Source organism: Enhydra lutris, unplaced genomic scaffold (assembly GCF_002288905.1).
Source record: "Enhydra lutris kenyoni isolate GAN:26980312 unplaced genomic scaffold, ASM228890v2 scaffoldscaffold12, whole genome shotgun sequence".
NCBI lineage: Eukaryota > Metazoa > Chordata > Mammalia > Carnivora > Mustelidae > Enhydra > Enhydra lutris.
The window spans coordinates 47,886,952-47,900,509 of record NW_019154096.1 but is presented as its reverse complement, the minus strand read 5'-3'; the positions used below and the strand labels follow the sequence as shown (position 1 = coordinate 47,900,509).

General features: G+C 36.6%; 1 protein-coding gene across 1 annotated transcript in view; it reads right to left on the bottom strand.

Moving 5' to 3' along the window:
• LOC111144923 (TBC1 domain family member 12) overlaps positions 1-13,558 on the bottom strand; it is a 102,391-nt gene that overhangs the window by 5,219 nt on the left and 83,614 nt on the right. Inside the window, exons 7-11 of the mRNA XM_022499533.1 lie at positions 8,272-8,352; positions 4,960-5,048; positions 3,779-3,850; positions 1,175-1,303; positions 799-908 (exon numbers count right to left, since the gene is read on the bottom strand). Of these exons, the coding sequence (XP_022355241.1) occupies positions 799-908; positions 1,175-1,303; positions 3,779-3,850; positions 4,960-5,048; positions 8,272-8,352 (481 nt within the window). The remainder of the gene's footprint in view (positions 1-798; positions 909-1,174; positions 1,304-3,778; positions 3,851-4,959; positions 5,049-8,271; positions 8,353-13,558) is intronic.

Here is a 13,558-nt window from a genome sequence, read left to right as displayed (position 1 = left end):
CTCTTGCACCAAAAAGAAAAAAAAAAACACTGAAAAATAACTAAGTTTTTTAAAAAGCTTAAATAAAAGAAAACCCAAAAAACTGGGAATATAGCATACTTGATCAAAGCCATTAATTATTTTTCTATAGTGAAACTTAGTCTCATTTACAGGAAATCCACTGAATTTGATGACTGGGGTTTAAGGTTTGAATGTTTCACATGTACTTTTAACACGCTATCTTAAGATAATTGCTCCATCCCTTTGGAAAATTCACCATCCCACCATTCTATAATCAATTGGTGACGGCTTGCAAGAGTCCTCGGCAAGGAAGAACTGTAAGTACAACGTTGAGAAAAAGGCACTAGCACCTAAATAAAGCATCACTCCTCTGTCAAAAAGCAGGATAAAGCCTTGAAAAAAACAAAGCCCTCAGTAAAAAAAAAAAAACAAAACAAACCAAAAAAACATATCATAACTATCTAAGCTCTTGTGTGTTAAGAATGATAAAGAAATAGCTCTCTCCTGAGCATAGCATGCACCCATTGAAGGAGATAATCCATGTAAAACACTCTCACTACAACCCAAGATAAAGATATTATTCCCATTTTATAGATAAAAAACTAATACACAAACTGAGGGATTCTGATTTCAGTCCAGAGTCCATGTTCTTAATCAAATGCCTCCCCACAAAAATGTCCGAGTTTCTCTATTTGTTAAGGGAAGGAGTTTTTATCTGTATAATCCTGTGCCTGAGATTTACTCTTGTTCCTAAAATACACAAAAAGTTATACTATTTTATTGATGTTAATGACTTACCAGTCGATCAAGTATATGTCTGGTGTAAGACTGTAAGATTTGAAATGAAGAAATAGTTTGGAGAGATTTTCTTCAAAAAATACTTCAAACGTTGCAAAATATTTCAACATCTAAAGACAGAAATATCAATAAAGTTACTGAACAGTATACTTTAGAAATAGAGAAATTAAACCCTTAAAAAATTAAAAGAAAATCTTGCTTAGCACTTCTTTCCGAGTCTTTTTATCAAGCATTTGTAAAATTATAATTCAATGAAAAACTTATTTTAGATCAGATTATTTTGGTCTTGTAATTATTGTTTTTCACTCTAAAAGAGCATTCAGACTATAGAAACTGACAGTCAAAGGAAAACACAATTCCTTCCAAATGTTCATACCATGTTGTGATCCACACGAAAAAAGGCCAGCTGGCATGGCTTATTGAGGAGGTTTGCAAATGCAATGAAGGCATCTGCCTCTTCCAAATTGAGAATGAGAACTGCTGCTATGAAGGACATCCCTTGGACCTTCAAAGAAAAGAAATTCATCAAATTGTGCTTACAATAATTCAATACAGTTTATCTTATTGTATTCCTTAAAAATTATAAAGTGATATTAAAGTAGAATTAACCAAGTTTTCTTTTTGTCAATGAAAGTAAATACAGAGAACCTGTCAATAACTATGAAATCTCCCTAATCTTAAATTTTTTTGTTCATGTGTTATGGTTTAAAAAGATTAGGGAAAATTTTGGAGAAAAAGGAGAAAGTATCAGCTTTTACTTGCTACAAAAGCCTATCTCCATGTACTAATCTCACTTTCATTTTCTCTCACTCTGAAGTCTTTCAAAGTAGAGGACATTGAAAATCTGGTGATTGTCTTCATTGTCACAGCACATCTGTCTGAGGTATAAAGTGAGGAACTAAGAATAAAAGAAATGTATGAAAAGTGCTACTGAAGTTCTAAGACAGAAGAGGTGGTGGGAGGGTAGAAGTAGGCTGGGTTCCTGGAAAAGCAGGATGAACAAATAAGAAAAAAAAAAAAATCCCAAGAAATTAAAAAAAAAAAAAAAATGTGACCAAAGACACATAGGACCAGCCCAGCTGGAGCACAATCTTGAAATTGGGAGAACTTAAGTAGGATGCAATTCCAACAGTGAAATGCCTTGAGGAAAAAGCTCAGCTACACAGATGCTTGTTTGTGAGTTATGGACAACTGTTGTACATTTTTGAGCAGATAAGTAATATGAACTGCTGCTCATTGTTTAAAAAAACTTCATCAGGCACTTCTGGTACAGATTTGCATAACAGACTTACACAAAACAACACTAACAGTATTTACAATGAAACCGCCCGTCTCTTTTTCCCAGCCAAATGTTTTCAAGGTTTGCCTGCAATCACTATTTCTACTTTCTCAACTCCCTTTGAAGTTTTTATTTCTTGCAGACTTCAGTTTGGATTCCCACTCCATTACTAGCTGATCTTGAAACTCCTCTTGCCAGGATAACCAATAACTTGTAAAACCCAATGGGCACTTTTCTACCCTCTTAGAATTCCCTTTGCTTCTGTGATCCAGTATTTCTTTGTTCTCCTCCTACTTCTCTGGCTTCTTCTGTGTACTCTTTACAAAATCTACAGTAATTCCCTATTTGATTTTCTAGAGTATAAATTCCATGAGGATAGAGCCTGTGGCAGGCAGAATAAGTGATAAGGGCTACAGCACAAATATGGCATAGTAAAGGGGGGGAAGTGCCAAGTTTGGGAATATGGTAGGTTTTATATTAAAGAAGATGGTCCAAGTAGTCCTTATGGAGAAAGTGAAATTTGAATGAAAGATCTAAAATCCCTTGCTCATGTATTATGTCACAGAATAGTCAAAACATTATGTAATGTTCGCATTTTTTAAAGATTTTATTTTGGGGATGACTGGGTGGCTCAGTCAGTTAAGTGTCTGCCTTTGGCTCAGGTCATGATCCCAGGGTCCTGGGATTGAGTCCCACTTGGGGCTCCCTGCTCAGTGGGAGCTTCTCCCTCTGTTCCTCCCCCTCTACTTGTGCGCTCTCTCTCCAATAAATAAATAAAATCTTAAAAAAAAAAAGACAAAGGTAAGATGAGGTTTCATGACTTCCAGTTAAACATGGCAAACTGAACACTTTTTTTTTTTTTTTAAGATTTTATTTATTTATTTGAGAGAGAGAATGAGAGGGGAGAGGTCAGAGGGAGACACAGACTCCCCACTGAGCAGGGAGCCCGACATGGGACTTGATCCTGGGACTTCAGGATCATGACCTGAACCAAAGGCAGTTGCCTAACCAACTGAGCCACCCAGGTGTCCCTGAGCACTCACATTATTCTGTGTTCCCTCCCAAATCCAACTATAATGACATTAAAGAAAAAAATCAATATGAGCCTAGGAAGACAAAGAGAATGGAAAATAATATAAACAGTAAATAAAAATGTCACTAGCATTCCAGAAGTTGTAACTAAATGGAGAATGTTGAAACTAAGATATCTGCAGAGAAGAAAGCCAATAAGCAGCAAACCAATTCTGCCACAAATCTGCAAGGCTCAGAAACTGGAGTTACAGGCCGCTCTGAAATTGGAGGGATAAGGCTAAAACTGGGATTGGCTGAAAATTTATACAAGGAGCAAATCCCTTCCTCTATTCTATAGGGACAGGTGTCTATCTTTCCCTCAACCCAACATAATCTAAGAGGTTTATCTCCAGAGGCACAGACACAGGGAGGAGGGAATAGGCACCACACCAACAACAGTGGCAATTAATAAAGGCTTACAAATTGAATAATAAAACCCCCAGTAGCTCTCCCAGAAATCTGGCAGGCAGTCTCCCAAGTGCCTGGGAAGATTCCTCTCTGGTTAGTTGATAGCCCCAAGAAAAATAAGACAGAGTGATACAGACATTTGGGAGCTAGTACAACATAAGATACTTTGATAAGATAGATAAAATGTTTATATTCAAAAACCAGATTGAAACAAATACTTACATAACCAACATCAGGTCTATAACACGTATATGCCCCTAAGATACTATGTAAGACATCATGATATGGACCACCCTTAGGAGAGAAAAATGAAATGTCAAATACACAAATAACTGTCTATATGTTAATTCCCAAATAAGTAATTTTTTTTAAGATTTTATTTATCTATTTATTTATTTATTTGACAGAGAGAGATCACAAGTAGATGGAGAGGCATGCAGAGAGAGAGAGAGAGAGGGAAGCAGGCTCCCTGCTGAGCAGAGAGCCCGATGCGGGACTTGATCCCAGGACCCTGAGATCATGACCTGAGCCGAAGGCAGCGGCTTAACCCACTGAGCCACCCAGGCGCCCCCAAATAAGTAATTTTTAAATAAACTCCAGCATTTCCTAAATGAGTTGTTTTAGTTAGTATATTGTGTCACTGTCAGAAATACTCTAAATATGCTCTGTAATGTTTTCTCTAAAGAATTAATAAAAATATTTAATCCTGAACCAAAGAAAAGTCAAATGAACTCACTTGATGGATGCAAGTTATACAGTCTTTGTACTATTTTAAAGATTTCTAGATTTGGTACAATAAGATTATGATGAAAACAGACTGTTTCACTTCATATAATTTTAGCAAAAGGAAACCATCAAGCTACACCAAATTAAGTTTATTAATAATTTTAATCTTAATGGTAAAAATTTTTATTTCATTGTATCAATCTAGAGAAATTCCATGTAAGAAATAAAAAGTACATACAAAATATAACGATCATTTCTCATAAAGTATAAGCAACTCATGACTGCCTATGCACAAAATCATTTTTATGAACCATTTTTTCCTATTTCAACAGTAATCCTAGAAAACTAAGATTTGGGAAAATGTTCTTTGTATTTTAACAACTGACTAAGCAAAAATGTTAAAATTCAAATAGCTTTCAGAATAAAAAATAAAACAAAGAAATTCACCATAATGAATAAAAGTATTACGGGCTATGCTAACTACAATGCATTCAGTCAATGGGTCAAAATAACAGACATTCCTTCAGAATTTTCCCAATAGTTCCACACTTTCATATAAAGGTCTCTAATTTTTATAGTTTTGCCTTTTAAAAAAATAATAGCTATGCATTTGAGAATTCGTTGCCTTGGATCAAAAAAAAATTTAAAAGTGGTTACAACTGGTTAGAAACCCTCACCTTCTGAAAGATGTAAAGGGATGGAAATGTACGGGATATGTCCAACTTAATTAATTCCAGACTGGCCTCCCGATCAGCAACAGATACACCTGCATTTGTCAGGTAGATAAAATTAAAATGATTACTTGGCTATACCCAGTTCAATCTTGTACACACAGAATGATCACATAGCATCGATATGTTACTTAAGGAAAGTTAAAAGATGAATAATCCAGAAATTCAAAGAAACACCACACAGCTTTTGCTGGAACTTAAGAGCTTCTTACATGAAGAAAGTATTTATGTATTTATCAGAAAAGTATATGAAAGGTTTCTACTTCCAGTTTTTATACAAGAGCAGATTATCACTCCCACAATAACAACTGGAAAAAATAAGTAAGTTTCAAATAGCACAAGGTTTTTAAGAATGCTGTGGACAAAGAGAGGTCCAGATGATTTAAATCCCAGAAAAAGAAGAGTCTTTCCTAGGTAGCTATTTTTCTTCCTGGAGGCATATGCCAAATCTGGGCCATGACTTTGGGACTGAGTCTGCCATAGACAAAAGTACCCTTGCTTGAGAAAACAGAAACCAGAAGAGATTTCCATGGCCAAATAAGACTGATGTGATAGAATCTGGAGGAGTCTGAATGTATAACTGGTTTACCCCTAATGGGACTTCTGTGTAGTGTTAGTGAAGTGCAGAAGGCTCAGCTGGAAAGGCAGAAGGAAATCACCCCAAATTACAAAGCCTTTGGGAGAGCATCTCAGGAGAGGGAGAAGCCTATACGACAAATAAACTACAAAAAATACAACAGTTTTTCCTACCAAGATGTGTGAAACCCATGATGAACTAAGTTTACCTAAAGCTGAAACCTTAGCCTAATCTAGTTCAGTTACTGACTGAACTGAGGCGATAATCCAACTGCCTGACAGAAAACAGCATGCTTCCTCTGCAGGGCAAACATCAACTTCAGTTTATCTACTCTTCTTCTATAGAATGACTGACATATAATAAAACATTTTAAGATATGCAAAGAAGCAGGAAAATGTGACTTACAATCAAGAGGAAAACAAACCCACAGAAGCAGGCCTGAAGATGAGCCAGTATTAGAATTAAACAAGAATATTAACTGTTGGGGCGCCGGGTGGCTCAGTGGGTTAAAGCCTCTGCCTTCAGCTCAGGTCATGATCCCAGGGTCCTGGGATCGAGCCCCACATCAGGCTCTCCGCTCAGCAGGGAGCCTGCTTCCTCCTCTCTCTCTGCCTGCCTCTCTGCCTGCTTCTGATCTCTCTCTGTCAAATAAATAAAATCTTAAAAAAAAGAGAATATTAACTGTTAAATGTTAAAGAAAATAGAGGGAAAGGATGGGAGGTAATGTATGGAATGGAAAGGTGAATTTCCACAGAGAAACAGAATCTACAAAAAATATCAGGTTGACATTCTAAATTACAAAACAGAATATCTGAAATTAAAGACTCATTGGACAGATCTAATAGAATGGATATTGGGAAAAAGAAGATTGGAGAAATTGATTACAGGTCAATAAAAATCATCTAAACTGAGGCACAAAAAGGAAAAAATATGTTTTTTAAGTGAAAGACTTGACAGACACTGATAAATGGTTTAACATCCATGTCTAAAAAAAGAGAATTGAGGCAGAAGTAGTAGTTGAAAAAACAATGGCCAGGAAAGGTAAATGACAACTGCAAATTATAAACACACAGGTAATAAGAAATCAGTAAATCAGGGGCGCCTGGGTGGCTCAGTGGGTTAAAGCCTCTGCCTTCGGCTCAGGTCATGATCCCAGGGTCCTGGGATCAAGCCCCGCATCGGGCTCTCTGCTCAGCAGGGAGCCTGCTTCCCTCTCTCTCTCTGCCTGCCTCTCTGCCTACCTGTGATCTCTGTCTGTCAAATAAACAAATAAAATCTTTAAAAAAAAAAAGAAAAAAAAAAAAAAGAAAAGAAATCAGTAAATCAGATAGAATACTGTTTCTAATTGGAATAATTCTTCATTACACAAAATTAATTTCTACTAAAGTACAACTTTTACCAGTTAATCATGACCAAAATGTCTCAAAAGTAAGTAATTATTTTAATTCTTATACTTTCAAAACTTTATAAAATGAATTCAAAAAGAATTATGAAACAGCTAAGGCCCTTCCAGTGTACAGCTTCTTTTTTTTTTTTTAAAGATTTTATTTATTTGACAGAGAGAGAGAGATCACAAATAGGCAGAGAGGCAGGCAGAGAGAGAGAGAGAGAGAGGGAAGCAGGCTCCCTGCTGAGCAGAGAGCCCAATGTGGGGCTCGATCCCAGGACCCTGAGATCATGACCTGAGCTGAAGGCAGAGGCTTTAACCCACTGAGCCACCCAGGCACCCCCAGTGTACAGCTTCTTACATCTTCACCTTCCTTACACTTTTAGTTTCCCAAAAATAGCTGACAGAGCTAACAGGTCTCAGGATGACACTTACATGAAACTTCTCAAAATCAAATCTTCTCTCTAACCTTATCTGGTCAATTTTCCCTAACCTACTATTCACTCTTCTAAAAATAGGAGAATATTCAAGGAATTTAATAAAGTTGTATACATACTCCTAGAAAACCACTCTGCAACACATACCACTTCTCCATTCTAAATCATGTTCATTTTTAGAGTTTTACTTACTGGCAAGAGAAGAATGTTTGCTATCTATGAAGTAGAGCAAATACAGAAAGAAAAGTGACTGGCAGACAAATAGCTCTCCATTATTCAAGGACAAGAGGTGACTGAATATATTTACCTATATTTAATAAATAATGATAACAGGAAAAAAGTGTCCCTATCTTCTTCAAAATGATTAGGGAAAAAACTGAGTGGAGGGAAAGATGAAGTCTATGAGTTAATTCAATGAACAAAGGGCTAAGGCATGATAAGAATTATAAATAATGTTTTGGGGAGTGAGTGAAAGCAGTGATTGAGGATATAGGTCATAAGTGAGGAGTGAAGACCATCTATCTTTAAGTTAAAAGTAGGCTTAAAAATATTTCAGTTTTTAAGTTATTAGTCTTACTGTTGTGAATAAATCCTGGGTTCCAAGGTCCAAAAACACAGGTTTACATCACAGCTTCACTGCTTACAAGTTAATTACTTTGAGCCTCAGTCTCCTCTTATATCATTCAGGATAATACCACCTACTTAAAGGGCTACTAACATTAAAGGAAATAATGTTGTAAAGCAATTGCTACAGTTCCTGACACATGGTAAAAATCACACCCGAATCTTCACTGACTGGGTTTTCACTCAGAAATTTGTACTAAAAAAAAAAAAAAAAAAAAGAAAAAAAATCACACCTTCTGCATCATTCTCTGAACTTGTTTCACTGAAGCTTTTCCACCGTTCTTTTGCTCTTGAGAGGAAGATTTCATAAAGTTCTAGGGAAAACAAAATAAAAATTAATAATAGTAGGAAAAATACATTCATATATTTTAACTTTTACCCTTTTTTTCCTGGCCATGGAAAAGGTTCATTTGTAAACCTGGGGCCACACATGGAATAAGGCAGCTTTGAGAGTTAAGTGCCATAAAAAATATATACATGGAACCATGGGATCACTTGGGAGAGTTTTCTAACCCAGGTAGGGGATAAAGGAAGGCTTCTTAGAGAAGTGATGACTGAGCTGTCCCATAAAGAATAAATATGGGACTTATAAAAGAACAAGGTGAAAGAAGGCATTCTAAGAATTCTTGTCATGGGCAGTCACAAAGAGAAAAGAGATCATGACTTATTTGCATGAATTACAAGTGATTTCAGGACGCTTAGATTAAAAGGGGTAAGGGAGTAAGAGCAGACGATAAGGTTGGATGACAGAGGCAAGCATTAGTTGGTCATGGGACCTGAATGGCATGCTAAGGGGATTAGAGTTTATCTACAACTACAAGAGTCTATAGCACACTCTGATCTGTGTCCGTTAAGCCAGCAGTAGTGTTGTGGGTAGGTTGAAGCTGACGTTTTGCTGAAGTGAAGAGTTTTGTGGTAATAGCCCAAGCAAAAGATGATGAGGCTTAAACTTGAGCAGTGATAGTGCAGTTGGAGAGAAGAAATGAACACAAGAGATATTCAGAAAGCAGAAAAAGCAAAACTTGCTGAAAGAGAGGGGGAAAAGGCAGACTCATTAGGACTTCCAGGCTTCTGGCTACAGTAGTTGGGTACATAATAATGTCACTGAGAGAATGAACACAGAGGAAGCAAATTTGTGATTTGTGGGAAGGAGGAAGGTGATAAGTTCCATTTTGGACAAACTGGATCTGAAGGCAGTGCATGCATACTGGAGAAAGAGTTTGGGATCCATCAGTATACAGTTGATGATTAAAACCATTCAAAAGTGTGTTCAGGGAGATTATTAGGGCAAAAAGAAATGAGAAATATGGATTGCCAGGAAAGACAAATATTAAAGGGTAGACACAGGAAGACGCACATCAGAAGAATAAGAACTGCACAAAGAGGGGCACCTGGGTGACTCAGTGGGTTAAGTCTCTGCCTTCAGTTCAGGTCATGATCACCGGCATTGGGCTCTCTGCTCAGCAGGGAGCCTACTTCCAACTCTCTCTCTGCCTGCCTCTCTACCTATTGGTTCTCTCTCTCTCTGTCAAATAAATAAATAAAATCTTTTAAAAAATGCATGAAGAAATAAAAGAGAACCAGTTGTCCTAGAAACCAAAGGAAAAGAACATTTCACTAACTATACATAGGACAGGGAGTTGCTGTTTGACACTGGACAAGCTACTTAACTCTTCTAACCTAGTTTTCTCATTCATAAGTGGAGCTAGTACTAATACTTACAGCCTAGGGCTTTAAATATTAAATGAGATAATATATGTAAAATCTTGGAAGCACTTAGATGTAAGCTACAAAGAAGGAAGTGATCAACTATCCAGTATCATATAGCAAGACAAAATCTGAAATTTGCCCATTGGAATTTGTAGCACGGAGGTGATGGGAACAACATCTGAGGGTAAAGGGAGCAGAAGCCCAAATGCAGAGATGTGAAGAATTTAGAGAATATACCTTCTAGCTAACAGACTGGATATATGGGAGGAAATGAATTCTTTTTTTTAAGATTTTTTTTTTTTTTTTTTTTTTTTTGTCAGAGAGAGAGGGAGAGAGAGCGAGTGCAGGCAGACAGAATGGCAGGCAGAGGCAGAGGGAGAAGCAGGCTCCCTGCTGAGCAAGGAGCCCGATGCGGGACTCGATCCCAGGACGCTGGGATCATGACCTGAGCCGAAGGCAGCTGCTTAACCAACTGAGCCACCCAGGCGTCCCGGGAGGAAATGAATTCTGATTTAACTTTTACTCTTAAAAATGGAGAAAAACCCTATTACGGCTCAGGTCTTCCTTTGTATAGCAGGCATCAAAAATGTGGCAAATCAAAGAACTTGATTCTACCAAAACTATTTATTACCACAACTGGAAAGAAAGCAAATAAAATATTGCACAGTGGTCATCCAAATAGCTACAATAGAGAATATACGTATGAGGCAGGAAGAGATGCTTTTGCTAAAGGAATATCATCATGAAGTAAGAGAAAAATGATTTTTTGGAGTCAGTAAGACCTAGATTCAAATACCAGATTTTCAGTATTTGGGACTTTAAGAAAGTTACATGGTTACTCTGGAAGTTACATGGTTACTTTCTTCATTTGTAAAGTGGAGAAAAATAATACCTATTCATGGGAATACTGATGATTAAACAAGATAATTTTCATAAAGCTCCTGACAACTTACAGACCCTCAATAAATGCTAGTGCTTGTTTTCCTGGATGAAAAATGGAGAAACTGGTTTCTCCATTAGGATACTGCTTTCTAAAGCTACGTAACCTTCAGATTTGGTCGGAGGGCCTGCATTCAAATATTTTTACTCATATCTTTCCGTTTTAAGTGCCCAGTCACTGTGAGACTACCACTTTATGCACCCATATGCATGATCTTGATACAACTTCAAGAATAAAAGAAACAATGTTTTTTCCTCAATCCTCAGATTTTAATGGTCTTTACTTTCTAACCATTACTGATATTCTAAATTACACAAGAACAGAACATTTCAATGACAGATGACCAGCAAAAAACATTTCTTACAAAACACCAACATTTATATATTGCCCAAAATGCCCAGAACGTTTTTGCTTTCATTAATCTTTTTTAAAAAGTTTGTTTAAAGGCAGTACAATATGATTTTTTAAAAAATTCAAATAGTATAAAGCGGTATAGAATAAAAAGTAAATTTCCTTCCCTCAAATGTAACTATGCTTACCAGAAATCTAAAGATGAAAATATGAAGGTACAAGTATATACAGATATATCTTCCTCTTAAAAAAAAAAAAAAAAAAAGGTGTGGCAGCATATTATAGCACCAACCTGCATCTTGCTTTATTATATTAGAAGCTACCCCTTATTAGGAGAATAAATCTGCTTTAGTTTTCTTTTTTTAAAACAACTGCACAGGGGTGCCTGGGTGGCTCAGTGGGTTAAGCCACTGCTTTCAACTCGGGTCATGGTTCCGGAGTCCTGGAATCGAGCCCCGCATAGGGCTCCCTGTTCAGTAGGAAGCCTGCTTCTCCCTCTCCCACTCCTCCTACTTGTGTTCCCTCTCTCACTGTGTCTTTCTCTCTGTCAAATAAATATATAAAATCTTAAAAAAAAAAAGAAAAAAAAATAAAACAACTGCACAGTATTCCAATGTATGACTGTACCATAATAAGTATTCTTACATTGCCAAGAATCAGATCTTTATAAAAAAAGCTGACCAGATATATTTCAAGCAGCTCTTGCTATGTTGATCTCTTCTCCCTTCTGTTCATTTTTCATTACTACTAGTCATTTAGAAAGAACATTTTTTTTAAAAAGTCAAAATTTCTCTTATTTGAATCTGTCAATAATTTGATAAAAGAGGTAGATATAATTTTGTAATTTAGATATGCAATTTTTTTTTTTGCAGTTATCAGGTACCAAACTGAAGGTCACAATTTCTGATTTCAAACTGACTCCAAGCCACATCCAGTCTCACTATTCTACTCAAATTTTAAAGCTGTCCTGGAAGAAGAAAGGCTCTCCGAATAAATCCTCACCTGTGGGAGCCACGGAATTGATCTACTAATAAAAATATGGTAATGCATTTTAAACATCAAAGGACATCTCTCCAGGGAAGATTTACAGTGCTTATCTACAATAAGAAGACTTGCATTTCAGTTCAATTCCATACTTGACTCCACATACCTCATTTATGTTATTCTGAATCTACAAATGTAGAATATGAAGCAGACTTAACATGTATCTTGGACTTGAATTGGGAACTCTTTGAGATCAGTATAAGTTTCACTTTCTCATTTTCTGACAATGATAACACTGTACATACTCTAAGCAAATTTCACTTTCGCTGTAATTTCATATTCATTACCACAAATAACTGTTAGAGCAATCCTTTCAGATAGCTAATACTCTAACTCCATTTATAGATGAAGAAAACTAATTCTCTTAGATGTTAAGTAATTTGCCCAAGGTCACAAATCTAATGTATAGTGGAACCAAGATTTGAACCACTTAAGACTGACTTTAGAACCTTATTCCTGGACGCCTGGGTGGCTTAGTTGGTTGAGCGACTGCCTTCGGCTCAGGTCAGGATCCTGGAGTTCTGGAATGGAGCCCCACATCGGGCTCTCTGCTCAGCAGGGGTTCTACTTCTCCCTCTGTGCTTCCCCCTCATGCTCTCTCTCTCTCTTTCTCTCAAATAAATTAAAAAAAAAAAAGACTTAAAAAAAAAACCTTATTCTTATCCTCTATTCTACTTATTCTAATCCCACTATTCTATTCTTACTTTACTAACTCTTGTTCTACTATTCTCTAAGGGTTATAAATTTCATGATTAAAATCAGTAAGTAAAAGTCAAACTGTTAAGAGTCATTAAAAGGAAACAAAATTAAGTTATCAAAAGTAAGTTTACTTCAGGGTACCTGGGTGGCTCAGTCAGTTGAGTGTCAGACTCTTGAATTTGGCTCAGGTCATGATCTCACTCAGGGTTGTGAGATCATGCTGTGTATTGAGTTCCATACTCAGTGCGGAGTCTGTGAGAGTCTCTGCCTCCTCCTCTCCCCTCCTCCCTATTCTCTCTCTCTCGAAAAAAAAAAAAAAAAAAACTTATTTTAAAAAAAAGTAGATTTACTTCAATTGAAATTTAGCTTCCTTCCTACCACTAATAAAAAAAGAACGATCACCTAGTCCATTCCTACAGAACTGTTTAGTAGAGAAAATATAAAATTACTTTCAAAGTAAATGACCTAGTTATGTTACCAACTTTATAAATTTTGAGCTTGAAAAACAACTTCATGATTGCATTATCATAAAAGGTTAATACCAACTTAACCAGTATTTTAATGCAGAAGGTATTAGGACACTTAACATTCTTGAGTCAAAGTTCTCAACAAAACTACAAACCAAATTTCAAATAGCCATCAATACTTTATCATCTCATCTGTATATAAAAACGATTCTTGGGGCGCCTGGGTGGCCCAGCGGGTTAAAGCCTCTGCCTTTGGCTCAGGTCATGATCCCAGGGTCCTGGGATCGAGCCCCACATCGGGCTCTCTGC